Source organism: Macaca thibetana, chromosome 14, assembly GCF_024542745.1.
Source record: "Macaca thibetana thibetana isolate TM-01 chromosome 14, ASM2454274v1, whole genome shotgun sequence".
Classification (NCBI taxonomy): Eukaryota; Metazoa; Chordata; class Mammalia; order Primates; family Cercopithecidae; genus Macaca; species Macaca thibetana.
The window spans coordinates 19,657,557-19,675,538 of record NC_065591.1 but is presented as its reverse complement, the minus strand read 5'-3'; the positions used below and the strand labels follow the sequence as shown (position 1 = coordinate 19,675,538).

General features: G+C 49.8%; 2 protein-coding genes across 3 annotated transcripts in view; both read left to right on the top strand.

Annotated features, from left to right (window-relative positions):
• Positions 1-17,982, top strand: part of MAPK8IP1 (mitogen-activated protein kinase 8 interacting protein 1) — a 631,105-nt gene that overhangs the window by 586,360 nt on the left and 26,763 nt on the right. The window lies entirely within an intron of this gene.
• Positions 1-17,982, top strand: part of CRY2 (cryptochrome circadian regulator 2) — a 38,345-nt gene that overhangs the window by 16,820 nt on the left and 3,543 nt on the right. Inside the window, exons 6-11 of the mRNA XM_050757579.1 lie at positions 4,524-4,664; positions 6,728-7,039; positions 7,275-7,426; positions 7,552-7,754; positions 8,065-8,157; positions 9,311-9,452. Of these exons, the coding sequence (XP_050613536.1) occupies positions 4,524-4,664; positions 6,728-7,039; positions 7,275-7,426; positions 7,552-7,754; positions 8,065-8,157; positions 9,311-9,450 (1,041 nt within the window). The 3' untranslated portion in view covers positions 9,451-9,452. The remainder of the gene's footprint in view (positions 1-4,523; positions 4,665-6,727; positions 7,040-7,274; positions 7,427-7,551; positions 7,755-8,064; positions 8,158-9,310; positions 9,453-17,982) is intronic.

Here is a 17,982-nt window from a genome sequence, read left to right as displayed (position 1 = left end):
TCGGACTAAGATTAGGGAAGGCTGGATCTCCACAGGAATATGAAATGCTGTTACTGAAGAGCGGAGGAAGCTACATGATCTTTACCACTGGGTTACCCAATGGTAGAGGAGGGCAAGCATCTCTCTATAAGAGTATTCTGATTATTAAATTAAAAAGGAATGATAGAATTTGAATACCACCATTTTGTAACCCTCAATGAAGACGCATTATGTTTTGGTGACTGCTGACACCATAGAAGGAGGCAAGCATTATGTGCCCCCTGTAGTCTTGTCAAAGGGATCAAACCTGAGTCCAGTCCAGTTTCTGGTACCAGCCACCAATGTGCAGGTGATACACAGGACAGAACACTTGTTGAACTGCACCATGAGTATACAGTCAGCAAAATCCAGACTGTGGGAATCTCAGCAAGTCAGATGGCCTGGGTTCTTTCCCAGAACAATGGAAAGGAAAAGAAAGAAATGGCAGAAATGTGCAGATTAAAAGAAATTTAAATAACCTATTAACGTTTTTTTTTAAGGCCAGTCATGATGGCTCACACCTGTAATCTCAGCTCTTTGGGAGGCCAAGACAGGAGGATCTCTTGAACCCAGGAGTTCAAAACCAGCTTGGGCAACATGGCAAGCCCTCGTATCTAAATAAAAACAAATTAGCCAGGTGTGGCAGTATGTGCCTGTAGTCCCAACTACTTGGGAGGCTGAGGTGGGAGAATCGCTTAAGCCCAGGAGGTCGTGCCACTGCACTCATGCCTGGGTGACAGAGAGTGGGGTCTCAAAAAAAAAAAAAAAGGAAAAAGAATCCCAGCAATTTGGGAGGCCGAGGCGGGTGGAGCACTTGAAGTCAGGAGTTCGAGACCAGGCTGGCCAATAGGGTGAAACCCCATCTCTACTAAAAATACAAAACGTAGCTGGGCGTGGTGGCGTGTGCCTGTAATCCCAGCTACTCGGGGCTGAGGCATGAGAATCGCTTGAACCTGGGAGGTGGAGGTTGCAGTGAGATGAGATCACACTACTGCGCTCCAGCCTGGGTGACAGAGTGAGACTCCATCTCAAAAAACAAAAAAGAAAAGAAAACTGAGTAGCTGGGATTACAGGTATATGCCACCATGCCTGGCTAATTGTCTTTTTAGTAGAGACGGAGTTTCACTATGTTGGCCTGGCTGGTCTCCAACTGCTGACCTCAAGTGATTCTCCTGCCTTGGCCTCCCAAAGTGCTGGAATTACAGGTGTGAGCCACCGCACTCAGGCAGAAATAAAGTTTTTTAAATGGCCAATACTAAATTATAACACGTAGGAATACACATTTGGGTGAAAAAAATAAGCTACTTAACATGGGGAATAACTGTGAAAAAATAAAGTCCTTCCTTTCAAACATGTTTTGCCAAAATAGAAAAATGTAAACATTTCAGAAATTCAGAAAGTGTGTATTATAAAAGCTGAGGTAGGCCGGGCGCAGTGGCTCAAGCCTGTAATCCCAGCACTTTGGGAGGCCGAGACGGGCAGATCACGAGGTCAGGAGATCGAGACCATCCTGGCTAACACAGTGAAACCCCGTCTCTACTAAAAAATACAAAAAACTAGCCGGGCGAGGTGGCGGGCGCCTGTAGTCCCAGCTACTCGGGAGGCTGAGGCAGGAGAATGGCGTAAACCCGGGAGGCGGAGCTTGCAGTGAGCCGAGATCCGGCCACTGCACTCCAGCCTGGGCGACAGAGCAAGACTCTGTCTCAAAAAAAAAAAATAAAAAAAAATAAAAGCTGAGGTAGGGGTTATATATGTTGGGGGACAGGAGGGGACTATTCCTGGGATGAGCACATAGACTCTTGGGGTGGCTGTCAAAGCTGTTTCCCAAACCTTGGTGGTTTGCCTTAGAATAATTCATTAAGTCACACATTTGTGTGATTTTCTGTATCCATGTTTCATTCAAAATAAAAATGTTTTAAAAGCGGGGGGCTAGCAAAGGTATGCGCAGGCAAAAATCCCTAGTGTCTGTTAGAGGTACTTAACCTGATACCACAGGGGTTACCTGCAGAGGAGGTGGCCTTGAGGTTGCGACTTGAAGGAAGAGTTTCAGTTAACCAGGTGAAGTTGAGGGAAAGGAAGGCAGCGGTCCAGAAGCAGCTGCTTGTGCACAGGCAAAGGCCAGTGAGAGCAGATGCGTAAAGAGGAGGGGCAGCGGGAGGTGGAGGGTTCAAATGCATTGAGATCGCATCACTGCACTCCACCCTGACCCTGTCTCGAAAAAAAAGAGTAGGGGCAAGAGACAGAGCTGGAAAGGCCTGGGTGCTGGGGAGCCACAAAAGCCTTTGTGAAGATTTGGGCTCTGTCCTCAGAGCAACAGGAAGCCCACTGTGCACATTATCCCGAGGAACAGGCATTACATCACTCTGGTCGCAGTGTGGAGAACGAGTTAGCAGGGGATGGGAGTGGATGCAGGGAGGCCAGTCAGAAGGCTGTCATAATTGTCCAGTCTAGATATGACCTAGCCTGAACCAGGTTAGTGGCAGCAGGGAATGGAAAGAAAAGGACAGATTTGGAAATATTTGGGCAGTAGAATTGACAGGACTTGGTGAGGGGATAAAGGATTGTGCCTTGGGCAGCTAAGTAGCCAGCAGTGTATTATTTGAGGTAGGGAGGCCAGTGGGAGTGTGGTTTTAAAGAAAGAAAAGGGCACATCCACCTTGAGGTGCCTGAGAGGCAGCCAAGTAGAGGTTTCTAGCAGGCAGCTGGGTGGAGCAACCTGGGCTAGAGGTATGGATGTGGTGATTGTGTGCAAAGGGGTGGAACCGGGAGCCATGGGCCTGGATAAGCTTGCCGAGGCACACAGTTGAGTAGAGAACCTAGGACTGAGCCCTGGGTGCCCACATTTAAGGGAGAGGTAGAGGAGATGGAGCTGGTGAAAGACCAAGAGCGCCAGGCGGCTGGGAGATACCAGGTGATGTGGAGTCACAGAGGCCAAGGAATCCAGAGGGTAAGACAGCACAGTCAGCAGATGCAGTGCTGCTGAGAGATCCCAAAATACAAGGACAGAAAGTGCCTACAGGACTCTGGCACAGAAGTCACAGGAGACTTGTGGGAGCCAGCCTTGTCAGGTGGTCAAGGCAGAAGCCAGGATGGGGTCGGCCAGAAATTGGGAGGTAGGGGAGGTAGGGGAGGAGAAATGCAGAGAGGTGGGCTGTGAAGGAGGAAAAAGGACCCAAGTCTACAGGGTTGCCAGAAGCCCTTTGTTTTTATTTTGTTGTCTTTGCAAAAAGGAGAAACGAGATTATTTCCTCAATGTTTTGGGAGTGAAGAGTTAGAAAGAAAGAGGTTGAACATGCAAGAGAAGGAAGAAAGGGGGCTTCCAGAGCAGCCGGAGGTCTTGGTCTTGGGCGGAGTCACAGGAGGGGAGGAAGAAGAGGGGTAGGTGTGGGTGCAGGTGACTTTGTAGATTTAGTGGCTGAAAGCAGAGGTGTTTCCCACCTGATGGCTTCTGTATCCAGCAGAGTGTTGGAGCAGGAGGCCTGAAGAGAGTCAAGGTTGTGAAACAGTATCATGGAGAGGAGTAAAGGATGTTGGAAGTTAAGAAAGTGAAAATAGGCCGGGCGCGGTGGCTCATGCCTGTAAACCCAGCACTTTGGGAGGCCGAGGTGGGTGGATCACCTGAGGTCAGGAGTTCAAGATCAGCCTGGCCAACATGGTGAAACCCCGTCTCTACTAAAAATACAAAAATTAGCCGGACGCGGTGGTGCACACCTGTAATTCCAGCTACTTGGGAGGCTGAGGCAGGAGAATCACTTGTACCTGGGAGGCGGAGGTGTCAGTTAGCTGAGATCGTGCCACCGCACGATCTTGCCTGGGCGACAAGAGCAAAACTCTGTCTCAGGAAAAAAAAAAAAAAAAAAAAAAAAAAAGTCGTGAGAGACTGCATGGAACAGCGAGTCAGGAAAGTAAAGTCCTATGCCAGCAACCAGTGATGATAAAAACATGACCGATAATGTTATATGACACATGGCCCCAGAAATGAATGACTCCATTGGTCCCCAGGAATGGATTGGAAGTTTCCTCCTTCCCCAGCTGCTGTTGAACAATAGTGCGAAGTCCCTGGTGTCTATAATATAACCTCAGGGCCACTAGTGACTGGAGGACGGACTGAGAGAGAGATTCTTTTCTGTAAAGTAGAAACCGTGTTTCCTGCTGTATAATTAGAGAGTTCATTCAGTGCTTTCAGAACTCTTTCATAACTCATTTTAATCCGCAGGAGACTGGAAATTTTGTTCTTATTTAATAGATACGTAGCTGAGGGACGTAATAACGTGTTCACAATCACCCTGCAAATTAAAGAGCAAGTCAGGGAAGGACATGGCCTCGTTGTTTGGTCTGATGGTGGTTTCATTTCAAAATCAGCTGGACAAGCACAGTGTTCAAGTGCTGGCTCCATGGCTGGCTGTTCTGTGACTGTAGGCAAGTTCCTTAACCACCCAATGCCTCCATTTTTTCCTCTGTAACATCCAGGCCTTTCCTTTTACCACCTTCTCTTTCTGCTGTAGGCCTGGGTTGCCAACTATGAGAGACCCCGAATGAATGCCAACTCCCTCCTGGCCAGCCCCACGGGCCTCAGTCCCTACTTGCGCTTTGGTTGTCTCTCCTGCCGCCTCTTTTACTACCGCCTGTGGGACCTGTATAAAAAGGTAAGGGGGACATACGTGCCCACATTGCAGCTAAGGCCTGCAGCCAGGCCTTTTGGGCTTGTCAGTCACCCTAAAAAAGGCACTGGTGGGAGGGGGTTGGGCTGTGGCCCCTGGAAAGGCCTAAGTTTGTGTGGATAGTCCAGAGGAGGAGAGAAGAGTCAGTATCCAAGAGGGCAGAGCCAAGCACAGAGTGAACTGCTCACCAGAATGAAGCCCAGACCATCATGTAGAGAATAAGGACAGGCAGTAAAGCAGGCATCAGATGTGACCCTAGAGGTGGCATATCCTCTGGCAGCTGGTGGACGGGGGCAAGGTCCCCAGGGTGACAGGCATGGAGAGGGTGAGGCTGGAGCCAGTCTGAAGTGGAAGAGCATAGCTGCCCACTCTGGGGCTGTGTCCACAGCATTCAAAAGCAGAGTCCAGAAACAGCAGTTGCCCATCAGCGATGGAGGGAGTGGTCTGGAGGGGCTGCACACAGAGCTGTGCTATATAGACAAGAAGCAAATAAGCCTGTGTTAACTGTCCCCAGGAGAGAGGGCAACACAGTCAACATTCAGAGTGATCACCTCATCTTGTGCCTGTTTTTTGTTTCTGTTGTTTAAGAGACAAAAGTCTAGCTCTGTTACCCAGGCTAATGTAGTGTGACCTGATCACAGCTCACTGCAACCTCAGACTCCTAGGCTCAAGCAATCCCCCTGCCTCAGCCTCTCAAGTAGAGCTAATTTGTTAAATTCTTTGTAGAGATAGGGTATTGCTGTGTTGCCCAGGCTGGTCTCGAACTCCCTGGGCACAAGCAATTATCCTCCCTTGGCCTCCCACAGTGCTGGGATTACAGCCGTGAGCCACCATGCCTAGCCCTTGTGTCTACATTTGTTTGTTTGTTTGTTTGCTTTTGAGACAGGATCTCATTCTGTTACCCAGGCTGGAGTGCAGTGGTGTGAACACAGCCCACTGCAGCCACAACCTTTCGGGCTCAGGTGATCCTCCTACCTCAGCCTCCCCGGTAGCTGGGACTATAGGTGCATGCCACCACACCTGGCTAATTTTTTGTATTTTTTTGTGGAAACTGGGTTTCACCATGTTGCCCAGGCTGGTCTGAAACTCCTGGGCTCAAGCCATCCACCCACCTCAGCCTCTCAAAGTGCTGGGATTACAGATGTGAGCCACCACACCTGGCTCTATCTACATTTTTTAATGTTATCTCCTTATCCTTGCCATTATTGAGATTTTGTGGCATGGAATAGCTTTGCCAGTTTGGTGAGTAATCTTGTGACTTTAGGGAAGTCATTATTTGCTTGGAGGTCTGATTTCTTAATTACCTTATGGCCCCAGATCCAGGCTGTGTGTATAACTTATTCAACCAAAATCCAGACTGAGCATTTTTCTTTCTTTTTTTTGAGATGGAGTCTCGCTCTGCTGCCCAGGCTGGAGGTGCAGTGGCGCAATCTCGGCTCACTGCAAGCTCCGCCTCCCAGGTTCATGCCATTCTGCTTCAGCCTCCCCAGTAGCTGGGACTACAGGTGCCCGCCACCACACCTGGCTAATTTTTTGTATTTTTTAGTAGAGATGGGGTTTCCCCATGTTAGCCAGGATGATCTCGATCTCCTGACCTTGTGATCCACCCGCCTCGGCCTCTCAAAGTGCTGGAATTACAGGTGTGAGCCACCACGTCTGGCCCAGACTGAGTATTTTTCATGTGTGCTGATAGGAAAACTCCTTTTGACTTTCTAGAAGGTGGACCCAAACAAGGAACTCTGAGGACAAGGAACATGACCAGCCTTGGGAAGTTTGAGTCCTAGTGTAGATTCGTGTGGTGAGGCCCCTTCCTGCTGCCCGGCCCTCTGTAGCTTTCCTCTTGCTCAGAGCAGTGGCACAATGCAGGCAGGGCCTGGGTGTTGCACCTGCAGGCACACTGTGCCACTTCTAGGGGATAGTCCCTCCACATCTGGGAGTTGAGCGCCAGGTCTGTGGAGGACCCAGATTCCTTTGTAGAAGAGACCTGAGAGGCATCATGCTAAGAGCTGGGTGAGTGTTCGTATCCATGTGCAACCCCTACCCCTCAGGTGAAGCGGAACAGCACACCTCCCCTCTCCCTATTTGGGCAACTCCTGTGGCGAGAGTTCTTCTACACGGCAGCTACCAACAACCCCAGGTTTGACCGCATGGAGGGGAACCCCATCTGCATCCAGATTCCCTGGGACCGCAATCCTGAGGCCCTGGCCAAGTGGGCCGAGGGCAAGACAGGCTTCCCTTGGATCGATGCCATCATGACTCAACTGAGGCAGGAGGGCTGGATCCACCACCTGGCCCGGCACGCCGTGGCCTGCTTCCTGACCCGCGGGGACCTCTGGGTCAGCTGGGAGAGCGGGGTCCGGGTGAGTGCTCTCTCAGCGAAAAGCTGGCCTATACCCTCTGGTCAGGACCAGCAAAGGGCAGCCCCCTTCTGGGCTGAGGGATGGGGTGGGATTTCTGGGTCCAGGAGATCCCCTCCAGATCCTCTGTGGCTTGCCTTCAGCAGAAGGGCTCTGGCTCCTGGGGGCACTGTGGTGACTTGGGAAAAAACATGGCAGCAGATCCCCAAGGAGGCTGATCATCCTCTCCCCTATCTAGGTATTTGATGAGCTGCTCCTGGATGCAGATTTCAGCGTGAACGCAGGCAGCTGGATGTGGCTGTCCTGCAGTGCTTTCTTCCAGCAGTTCTTCCACTGCTACTGCCCTGTGGGCTTCGGCCGTCGTACGGACCCCAGTGGAGACTACATCAGGTGAGGATGCAGACCACGCTCTCTGGCTTCTGACCACTGTGGCCTCCTACTAGGATGGGATACCCAGGGCCCTTTGAAGGAGGGTCTAGGTATGCTGATGGGTCATCTGGTGTGTCTTATTTCAGGCGATACCTGCCAAAATTGAAAGGGTTCCCCTCTCGATACATCTATGAACCCTGGAATGCCCCAGAGTCAATTCAGAAGGCAGCCAAGTGCATCATTGGTGTGGACTACCCACGGCCCATCGTCAACCATGCCGAGACCAGCCGGCTGAACATTGAACGAATGAAGCAGATTTACCAGCAGCTCTCGCGTTACCGGGGACTCTGTAAGGACACAAACACCTAGCTCACTGAAGGGAAGGACAGCACCTGCAGGCTCGGGGGTGCCAGATGGGGATGGCCAGATACTTGCAAAGGGAGGCTGAGTGCTGTCTTTCAGGTTGACACCTTCTCTGGGTATGGGACACTGCAGGCTGGGATGGACTGGGCCTCCCTGAGTAGTTGTGGGGCAGTGAGAAGAAATGGAACCTCAGTGTCTTGCTCCTATCCTCCCCACCCCAGCTTGCTTCATCCTTCCCTGTAACCCTCTGCAATCCTGCGGGATGGCACTCTGATTACTCCCCGCCTCTCTCCCAGGTCTACTGGCATCGGTCCCTTCCTGTGTGGAAGACCTCAGTCACCCTGTGGCAGAGCCCAGCTCGAGCCAGGCTGGGAGCGTGAACAGTGCAGGTGAGCAGCAGCAGCCCACCTCCAATGGCCTCCTGTGGCCTGTGCCAGCACTTCAGTCATTCAGGACTGAGGCCAGAAGGAGGCCTTGCCCAATGGAGCTTATATTCCACCCAGGGCAGTCAGATAGTAAAGGAACCAAGTCGGATCATTTCAGATAACCAGTGCTTTGGAGGAAAAGAAAGTCAAGTGCCTTGACAGAGGGACTGGGAAAGAAAAGTTTCTTCTGTGTCACTTGAGATTGGAGTAGTCGGGGAACACCTCTGTAAGCAGAGACCCACGTCATGAGCAGTAGCCAGGCCTGCCACACACTGAGAAAATACCATTCCAGACAGAAGGAGTAGCAAGAAAAAGCTCATAAGCAGTACCAAGCTTAGCCCATTCAAGGAACCGAAGGGAGGTCAGTGTGGCGGCATGTCCCAGTGAGGAGCTGGGGAAATGAGGACAAGATACAGCATGAGCAGCATGTGGCAGGCCCGATGTCCAAGACGAGGACTAGGATTCAGCCTTCAGTGCACTGAAGGATGGTCAGTAGGGCAGGGCATCATTGGACTTAGGTCTGAAAAAACTCCCTGGCCTGCTGGGTAGAGATTGGACAGTGTAGGCCAGAGCGGGCATAGGGAGGCCAAAGAGGAGGCAGCACAGACAGGGTGGTGGCCACACAGAAAGACTGGACAGATTTGCTGCATTTGGAGCCTCCTCCCTTCTTGGGGATGAAGATGAGTAACATGAGATGGCACGAACATGGGTTTTTCTAGTTGGGCCAGCTAGGCTGCCTCCATGGGCAGCATGCCTCCTTCTCAGGGGCCCTGCTCTTTGCTGCTCAGGGAGGCTGATTCAGGGTTGCAGAGGGAATGCCTCACCTTCAAAGCAAGGACAGCAGGCAGGCCAAGTCAGTCTCTGGCCCATAGCCCATGCCATTTGGGGCCCAAAAGCTGGCCCTGCTACCAGCAGGCCTGCTCGGTCATGTTCTCCTTGCACATTTCCAGGCAAAGTCACTGCTGAAAGCGAGGCCGAGGGGCAAGTCTGAGGAGCAGCATGCTGGCATTCCATTGATGAGTGTGCTACCTGTCCCCTAAAGACCGCTGCTGCATAGTGTGGGGTCAGTTTGGCTGCGTGCACAGTCTGTGTGACCCTTTGACACGCTTCCCTACAGGCCCAAGACCACTACCCAGTGGCCCAGCATCCCCCAAACGCAAGCTGGAAGCAGCTGAGGAACCACCTGGTGAAGAACTCAGCAAACGGGCCAAGGTGGCAGAGTTGCCAATCCCAGAGCTGCCAAGCAAGGATGCCTGAGAGTGAGTGACAGCAGTCTAGATTCAACCTCAGGAAGGAAGGTGGGAGCGGGGGTGCCTACTGCCCTGCCAGCTGAAGGTTAAAACATAACAAACTAGATGAAAATCTGGTGGGACCACCCAATGCTCAGCCACTAAAGCTTTACCATTTTACAGTGGCAGCCGGGTTCAATCCTGGCTTAGGGAATGAGTACTTTCTGGATCATATCCGTGTGACCCTTACCATTGGGCCTGCTGTGGTGGCTCGTGCTAGGATTACTAGCACCTTGGGAGGCCAAAGTGGGAGGATCGCTTGAGGCCAGGAGTTCAAGACCAACCTGGCCAAACCAACATAGTGAGACTCCATCTCTAAAAACAATAATAATAACAATCTGGTGGGACTGCATGACTTTTAGGATTTCAGCTCAAAAATCCCACCATTCTGACTTTTATCAGAGATTTAAAAGTCAAGCCCTTTTCTGTTTTTTTTTTTTTTTTTTGCTAGCTAAGGGAAAAAGGGAGGCATGGGGGCGAGGGGTGGCACTTTCTACCTATTAAAGTGAGTCATGCTCAACAAAAAGAAAGCTGAGACCTGTGTGTGAAGCAGTGGGGAAAAGGCCCATTGCAGGGTCTGAGGCTGCTCCAGGCCCCCTGCTCTCCGACAGGCTGTGTTCTGTAGGCCAGCCAGTGGAGGGCAGCACTGACCTTGAGAAGCCTGGACAGAGGGCTGTGCTGTGTCTCACTCGGTCCAGCCCTGCCTGAGGACCAGTAGACGCAATCTGTCATCATCTTTGCTTTTACGGCCTCTCCTCCCTTCTCACCCGTCCTGTGGCCTCAGCTCTGCACCTCCCTGGCAGCGCTCATCTTGGAAGCCTCCCGAATGTCGTCAAAACACTGGCTTCTCCTTTCCCAGAGCAGGAAGGGCCTTTTATGCCCCTCTTGGGGAAATGTAATTTCCTGTCCCCTCTGAGTCATCATCTCAGGCTGTTCCTTATGCACCGTGTCTTCGTCATGGAGGGTGACTTTTCTCCATGGAGCTGATAGGTTCTTTTTATCAGATCCCTCTTTCTTCAGGGGCCAGGCTGCAGCCATCTGGTTTGAGTGTCTGGATTTGTGTGCTCACTGAGATGGGCATTTGATGCCTGCACCCTTCACCTTTTCCGGGCTCTTTGACATAGTCATTGCTGATGGACAGATGTGTGCTGTCTTGTTCCTGGGAGTACCAGCAACCTGCTACTCTCTCGGTTATCTCTTAGCTCTGTGATACTAAGCAAAGTTCATCCTGTATTACAAATTTGGAACTTGCCAGGCTGACACTCTGATTTTCGGATGAGAGGACCAAAGAACAGAGAGGTTAAATGTCTGGGTCAAGGTTGCTTAGTAGTTAATGGTGTCCAATTCAACATGAAATTGTTGCCAGCAGGTGGGTGAAGAAGGGGGAGCATTAAACATATAAAATGTGATGTGCTGTCCATCCACAAGAATTGAACAGTCTGCTTAGATAAAAAGGAGCAATAACCTAGAATTCCTGGATAAATGATACAGACTATACAAGCTTAGCAGAAGGGAGCTGGTGTGGTCTGGAACAATCAGGAAACATCACAGAAGTTTGCACCAGGGGGCCTGAAAAGTGAATTGGATTCAGGCAGTGAGCAGGGCACTTAGAACAAGAAAAACAGCTGAAGGTTTATGTGATCTTGTACAAATGACTTAACTGCTATGAGACTCAGTTTCCTCACCTATAAATTAGGTTGCTGTTGCATCAATTAAATGATTAAATCTGGGCCGGGCGCAGTGGCTCATGCCTATAATCCCAGCAGTTTGGGAGGCTGAGGTGGGTGGATCACCTGAGGCTGGGAGTTCAAGACCAGCCTCACCAACTTGGAGAAACCCAGTGTCTACTAAAAATAGAAAATTAGCTGGAATGGTAGCACATGCCTGTAATTCCAGCTACTCGGGAGGCTGAGGCAAGAGAATCGCCTGAACCTGGGAGGCAGAGGTTGCAGTGAGCTGAGATTGTGCCATTGCACTCTAGCCTGGGTGATGAGCAAAACTCCGTCTCAAAAAAAAAAAAAAAAAAATTAAATCTGTATGTGTCAGCTAGAAATGTAGGGGTCTGCTAATAATAGAAAGCTCAATTACTGTGGCTAAAACAAATAGGGGCTTATTTTTCTTACCCAACAAGGGACCCAGAAATAGTGTTGGTGGTCTGGGCTTGGATGGCAGCCCCCGCTTCAGCCATCAATTCTTGATCAAAGAGGAAAGAGAAGGGACAGCAAGGGCAGCTGCACTCCTTCCGTACACATATCAAGAGCTCATACTTTGCCAGACATCGTTCCAGGCATTGGGGGATGTGGTTGTGTACAAGCCTGGCATTGTCCCTTCCCCCTTGGGTGCGTATTAGTGGAAGGAGACAGACAGTAAACAAATAAATATTTAAAATTTCAACAGGCCAGCCGGGCATGGTGGCTCATGCTTGTAATCCCAGCACTTTGGGAGGCTGAGGCGGGTGGATCACGAGGTCAGGAGTTTGAGACCAGCCTGGCCAAGATGGTGAAATCCCGTCTCTACTAAAAATACAAAAATTAGCCAGGCGTGGTGGCAGGTGCCTGTAGTCCCAGCTACTTGGGAGGCTGAGGCAGGGGAATCACTTGAACCCAGGAGGCGGACGTTGCAGTGAGCTGAGATCACACCATTGCACTCCAGCCTGGGTGACAGAGCGAGACTCAGTCTCACCAAAAAAAAAAAAAAGAAAATGTCAAGAGGCCGTAAGTGCTATGAAAACAATAAAATAAAGCTGGGTAAGAAAGTAAGGTCAGGGCACAGAAGAGGTTGCAGTTCTGTGTTATAAGGGTTGCTGGTCCCGGGACCATACTTGGAGAATCACTGACTTAGACCAATCAAAATCCATTTTCTGGGCCAGGCCCATTGCCTCCTCAACACATTTTAGGTTCTGTTAACCAGGAAGTGTGGACACTGGTAGACGGCTAACGGTGACTGCGTAATAGGCAAGACACTTCTCAAGTGTGTGGCTCGTAAGTCCTTGGTAAGCAGCAATTATTATAGGTATTGTTATGATTATTATTGTAGAGGAACACAAGGTTACAGTTGGGTCCGATGATGGACGGTTGTAAATGGCAGGCATGTGAGTCTGCTGGTGTACTCTCTGGGAGTGAAGAAACATTTTGGAACAGGAATGATCAAATTGGCATTTTGGGAGGATGAATTAGGCATTGGGCTAGGACCTGCAGAGGAACAGGTGGGAGCGAGAAAGCCAGTTGAGAGGCTTGGCAGTGATTCCAAGGGAAGACATGACGGGTGCAGAGGTAAGCACCCATCTCTTGCCCTGGAGTCCAGAAGATTGTCGGCCTACTGGGATTTTAAGGACTGATTCTTGAGGTTTACTCTGCCCTCCAGTGGTGGCTCAGTGGGGAGTTAGACCAGCTAGACTGTGAAGGTTGGGGGTCCAGAGGTCAGAGGACTTGGGGAGGTGCAGACTTCCCTCCAAGACAGACTAGGGAGGAACAGCTGAAAGGAGAGTATTCCATGTCTCACCATGTGCTGGCAGAGGCACCTGGGCCTAAAGATGCTTAGCATCCTCATCTGTAAAACGGTGATAATAGCATCTTGTCACCTGCCCTACCCATCAAGCTTACATGTTAGGGAAAGAAAATGAAAAACCACATGTGAAAAGTCTTTGAATATGTAAAATGCACTATACAAATGGAATCACATTATCATCTTGCACTTTCTTCTCTGGGTGTCTTTGATTATGTTGGGGTTACTTCAGTCAGAGCCAGCACCCTGAGCTGAATGGACTACAGAGCTGTGGCTATGTAGCCCAAATTAGTATCATATTATATTGGGTAGGGTGGGGGTTGGGGAGACTTGTCCCTTTGTCCCCCATTTCCTCTGTCATTTTAAATTGTGTGACTTTGGCCTGGATCCATAGCTCTTCTGCCATGCTTTAGGTGCAAGATGTGAATAGTCGTTCTTCCCCAGCCTGAAGGCTACATCCTGGGCCTTTTGAGGTCTCCTTTAGCTCTGAGCCCTATAGTTCTGGATTCTGTTTTTCTAATGTCTCAGACCTGTGACAGTGTACAGGGTGGACAGTCACTTAAAATTTAAACTGATCTGGTAGGAAAACATGGCCTCCAATCAGTAGGTTCCACACTTACCTCAAATCCACACCAGCTGTCTGTTCTGCTTTAAGTTTTATTTTACAGCATTCGCTAAACTGAAAAACAAGCCAGCCCCCAAATAGCTATTGTTTCAAATGGTTCCCCATAATCCCCAAAGCTGCTGACTGCTTCGGATTCCATTAGCCTTGAATTGTGTACAGATTTCTCTCATTGGTCCAATTATTTTACCGTGGGGAGAACAGCTCACGTGTTCCATTTGCCCTTCTGCTGGTACAGACTGATCTGTGGAGAGAAGCCCCATTGAATACAAAAGGTTCCTGGCCAAGGATCACCTCTTCCCCTCCCCCGCCAGCTTTTGTTAGCCCTGCAGTAAGCCTGACCGGGTAAATCATCAAGTAAAACCTGACTTCTGGATTCTCCTTGATGTCTTTTTGACACTAGTTTAGTTGTATACTCTGTCCTTGTAAGGTGAAAGGCACTAGCAATTGGTAAAATGCTAAATAGTGGAAGTAGAGGCAGTGTGGCATTGGCCAAAGAGCCCTGCGTTACACTCAGACCAGTGTCTGCATCCCAGACCTGCCAGCGTTACACTCAAGCCAGTGTCTGCGTCCCAGACCTGCCCGCATTACACTCAAGCCAGTGTCTGCGCCCCAGACCTTCCCACATTACACTCAGACCAGTGTCTGCGTCCCAGACCTGCCCACATTACACTCAAGCCAGTGTCTGCGTCCCAGACCTGCCCGCATTACACTCAGGCCAGTGTCTGCGTCCCAGACCTGCCAACATTACACTCAGACCAGTGTCTGCGTCCCAGACCTGCGAGCATTACACGCAGGCCAGCGTCTGCATCCCAGACCTGCCCGCATTACACTCAGGCCAGCGTCTGCGTCCCAGACCTGCCCGCATTACACTCAGGCCAGCGTCTGCGTCCCAAACCTGCCCACATTACACTCAGGCCAGTGTCTGCGTCCCAGACCTGCCCGCGCAGACCTGCCCGCATTACACTCAGACCAGCGTCTGCGTCCCAGACCTGCCAGCATTACACACAGGCCAGCGTCTGCGTCCCAGACCTGCGAGCATTACACGCAGGCCAGCGTCTGCATCCCAGACCTGCCCGCATTACACTCAGGCCAGCGTCTGCGTCCCAGACCTGACCACATTACAATCAGGCCAGCGTCTGCGTCCCAGACTTGCCCACATTACACTCAGACCAGCGTCTGCGTCCCAGACCTGCCCGCATTACACTCAAGCCAGTGTCTGCGTCCCAGACCTGCCCGCATTACACTCAGGCCAGTGTCTGCGTCCCAGACCTGCCCGCATTACACTCAGGCCAGTGTCTGTGTCCCAGATCTGCCACTTGCCTGTTGTGAGACTCCACCCAAATAGTCTCACCTCTCTGATTCTCAGTTCCTGCCTTGAAAATAAGAAGTTTAGACTCATGTCCCCTAGCGCTTTCCCTGGTACTTCATAAGTAGACGTTGACTGATGGCTGTCCCTTCCACTTTCTTGCATGATCTGCATGCTGTGGGAGGGATAAAGGTGTGGTTGACCTGAGGAATGAGACTGAGCTAAGAGCTTCAGCTCTCTTTCCCATCCAGGCCCAGCTGTACTTCCCTGGCCCTCACTTGGAAGCAGGTAGCAAACCCTCTGCCTTTCCCAAGCTCTTGGGCACTGTGCCTTGCCCAATATGATGGGGAGAGGGAAACATTGAGACTCAGTGACAGTCTGCAAACAAAGTTTCCTCCAAACCATCAGCTGTTGTGGACCCTCTGCCAGCATAAACTCATGCCTGCACACGTGCATCCACCCCACCAGGGTGAGGAGCATAGGGATGGGCGGACTTATACACTTGGGTTCTTGAGAGCATCTAGTGGATGGGAAGGGGTGTGAGGGCAAAGGTACCCAAGAGGCCATGCTAACTAACATTGGGGTGCAGAGGGAGACAGTCATTCCGCTACTTTTTGTTCTAGTTACGTCTGTGTTTCTTGTATTAATGACAGGTTGGAAGAGTTGAACAACTAAGATATTGATTTTTCAGTGAATGTTTTATGAGTTAGTTTCTCCCTTGGTGCCTCCCCTTGGCTGTTCTTCCCTTCCCTTTAGTCCCGCTGTCATCATTTTTCTGCAAGACTTCATTTGATTTCCCCAGACCCCTTTTTCTACAGACACATGCCCTACCTTGAGGACAAGAGCACAGCACCAACTAGTTATCTGCTGATCAAGCAGTTTGAGTAACTAGTTGAATAGGCCTTTGACTAGCTTTGCAGGCAAGGCCAAGCTGGTTCTTCTAAACATTGGTTTTCTGCGTTGGTAGATTTGAAACCATCATAGAGGGACTTGGGTGACTAGGGCTTATCTGAGGCCAGGACACTGCCACCTCCCTTCATTAGCGTGCCCAAAACTAACTGGTGCTGAAGTCAACATATGTCTGAATTGTTATTATATCCACCTGACTATACCTCACCCCCTTATCTTCTAAGCTTAGACATTGGTTCTTAAACCCTGTTTGGGTTACTCCCCACTTTGGAAAGTCTGATGGAGGATGGAACCCATACCCAGAAAACTGCATATGTTCACACACAGAGAGGAATGTGCACATCACTCCAGAGGCTCCATGGACTGCCCCAAAGCCTATCCTTGGTCTCCTTAAGGCCCAGGAACCCCAGATTAATAGCAGTTATTCTAAGGAGTCTTCATGCACTCTTTATCTTCCCCCATCCCTGAAAATGGATAAAACACACACAAAAAAATGGAGGTGTTGGGTAACGAGGACCTTTTTTGGTATATCCTGTAATCCTGAGTTTTCTGTTTCAGAAGAATAGCCATCTCTTTAGTTTAACAACAGGGGCCAGAGAGAGCCCTGTGTGTGGAGTATACACTCAAAATCAGCATATTTCAATAAACACATATACACCTTAATAATACATACATTTATTTGCAAAAAAAATGGCTAGCTTATTATAGTACAAGCTTAAAGGGAAAAATTATTGAAAATAACACACATGTTAAAGAATAAAACACAGAACCAGGTGCAGTGGCTCATGCCTGTAATCCCAGCACTTTGGCAGGCCAAGGTGGGCAGATCACCTGAGATCAGGAGTTCAAGACCAGCCTGGGCAACATAGTGAAACCCCATCTCTACTAAAATACAAAAATTAGTCAGGTGTGGTGGTGGGTGTCTGTAGTCCCAGCTACTCGGGAGGCGAGGCAGGAGAATTGCTTCAATCTGGGAGGCAGAGGTTGCAGTGAGCCAAGATCACACCACTGCACTCTAGCCTGGACAATAGAGCAAGACTCTGTCTATTTAAAAAAAAAAAAAGGCCAGGCTCGATGGCTCACGCCTGTAATCCCAGCACTTTGGGAGGCCAAAGTGGGTGGATCACCTGAGGTCGGGAGTTCGAGACCAGCCTGACTGACATGGAGAAACCCCATCTCTACTAAAAATACAAAATTAACTGGGTGTGGTGGTGCATGCCTGTAATCCTAGCTACTCAGGAGGCTGAGGCAGGAGAATCGCTTGAACCCGGGAGGCGGAAGTTGCAGTGAGCCAAGATCGCGCCATTGCACTCCAGCCTGGGTGACGAGAGTGAAACTCTGTCTCAAAAAAAAAAAAAAAAAGAATAAGACACAGTACTGACCTATACAGGTACCCACTCTTATGTCTGCTCTTTATTTTGCCCAGCTTCCAGATAAATTATCATCAGATAAAATCTGCTTCAGATTTAGTATGTGGCCTTAAAAACATCGCATGTGTCAGAAGACTAATACTGAATCCTTGCCTCCAATGTCTTTGACTTTAAGAGCATGTTCCCTTTTTGAATAACAGCTTAACTCACATGTATGTCTGTTGGATGTTAGTCTTCATGCTGCCATGTTGAATTTCTTCTAAAAGTCTTCCCCAAAAGTCTTAATGAGCAATACTATCATATAGAGATTATTTGCTGGTAAAAATACAGATTTGAGAATCAGACAGATGTGGATTTCCTTCTTGGCTCTGCCACTTATGAATGCTGTTGTCCTGGGCAAGTTCCTTCTCCTCTCTGGTTTCTGTTTTCTCAACAAAAATGGAGGGCAAGCTTCAAGGTTACTGGGATCTCAAGTTTGTTAGTCTGCTCAGGCTGCCATGACAAAGTACCACAGACTGCGTGGCTTAATCAACAGAAATCTGTCCTCTCACTGTTCTGGAGGCTAGAAGTCTGAGATCAAAATGTTGCCAGGGTTGGCTTCTTTTCTTCTGAGGCTCCTCTCTGTGGTTTATAAGCAGCCATCTTCTCCGTATATCTTCACATGGTCTTCCTTCTGTACTGTTCGGGTCTAAATTTCCTCTTCCTTTAAGGACACCAGTCATACTGGATTAGGGCCCGCACTAATGACCTCATTTAACTTAATTACCTCTGTAAAGACCCTGTCTC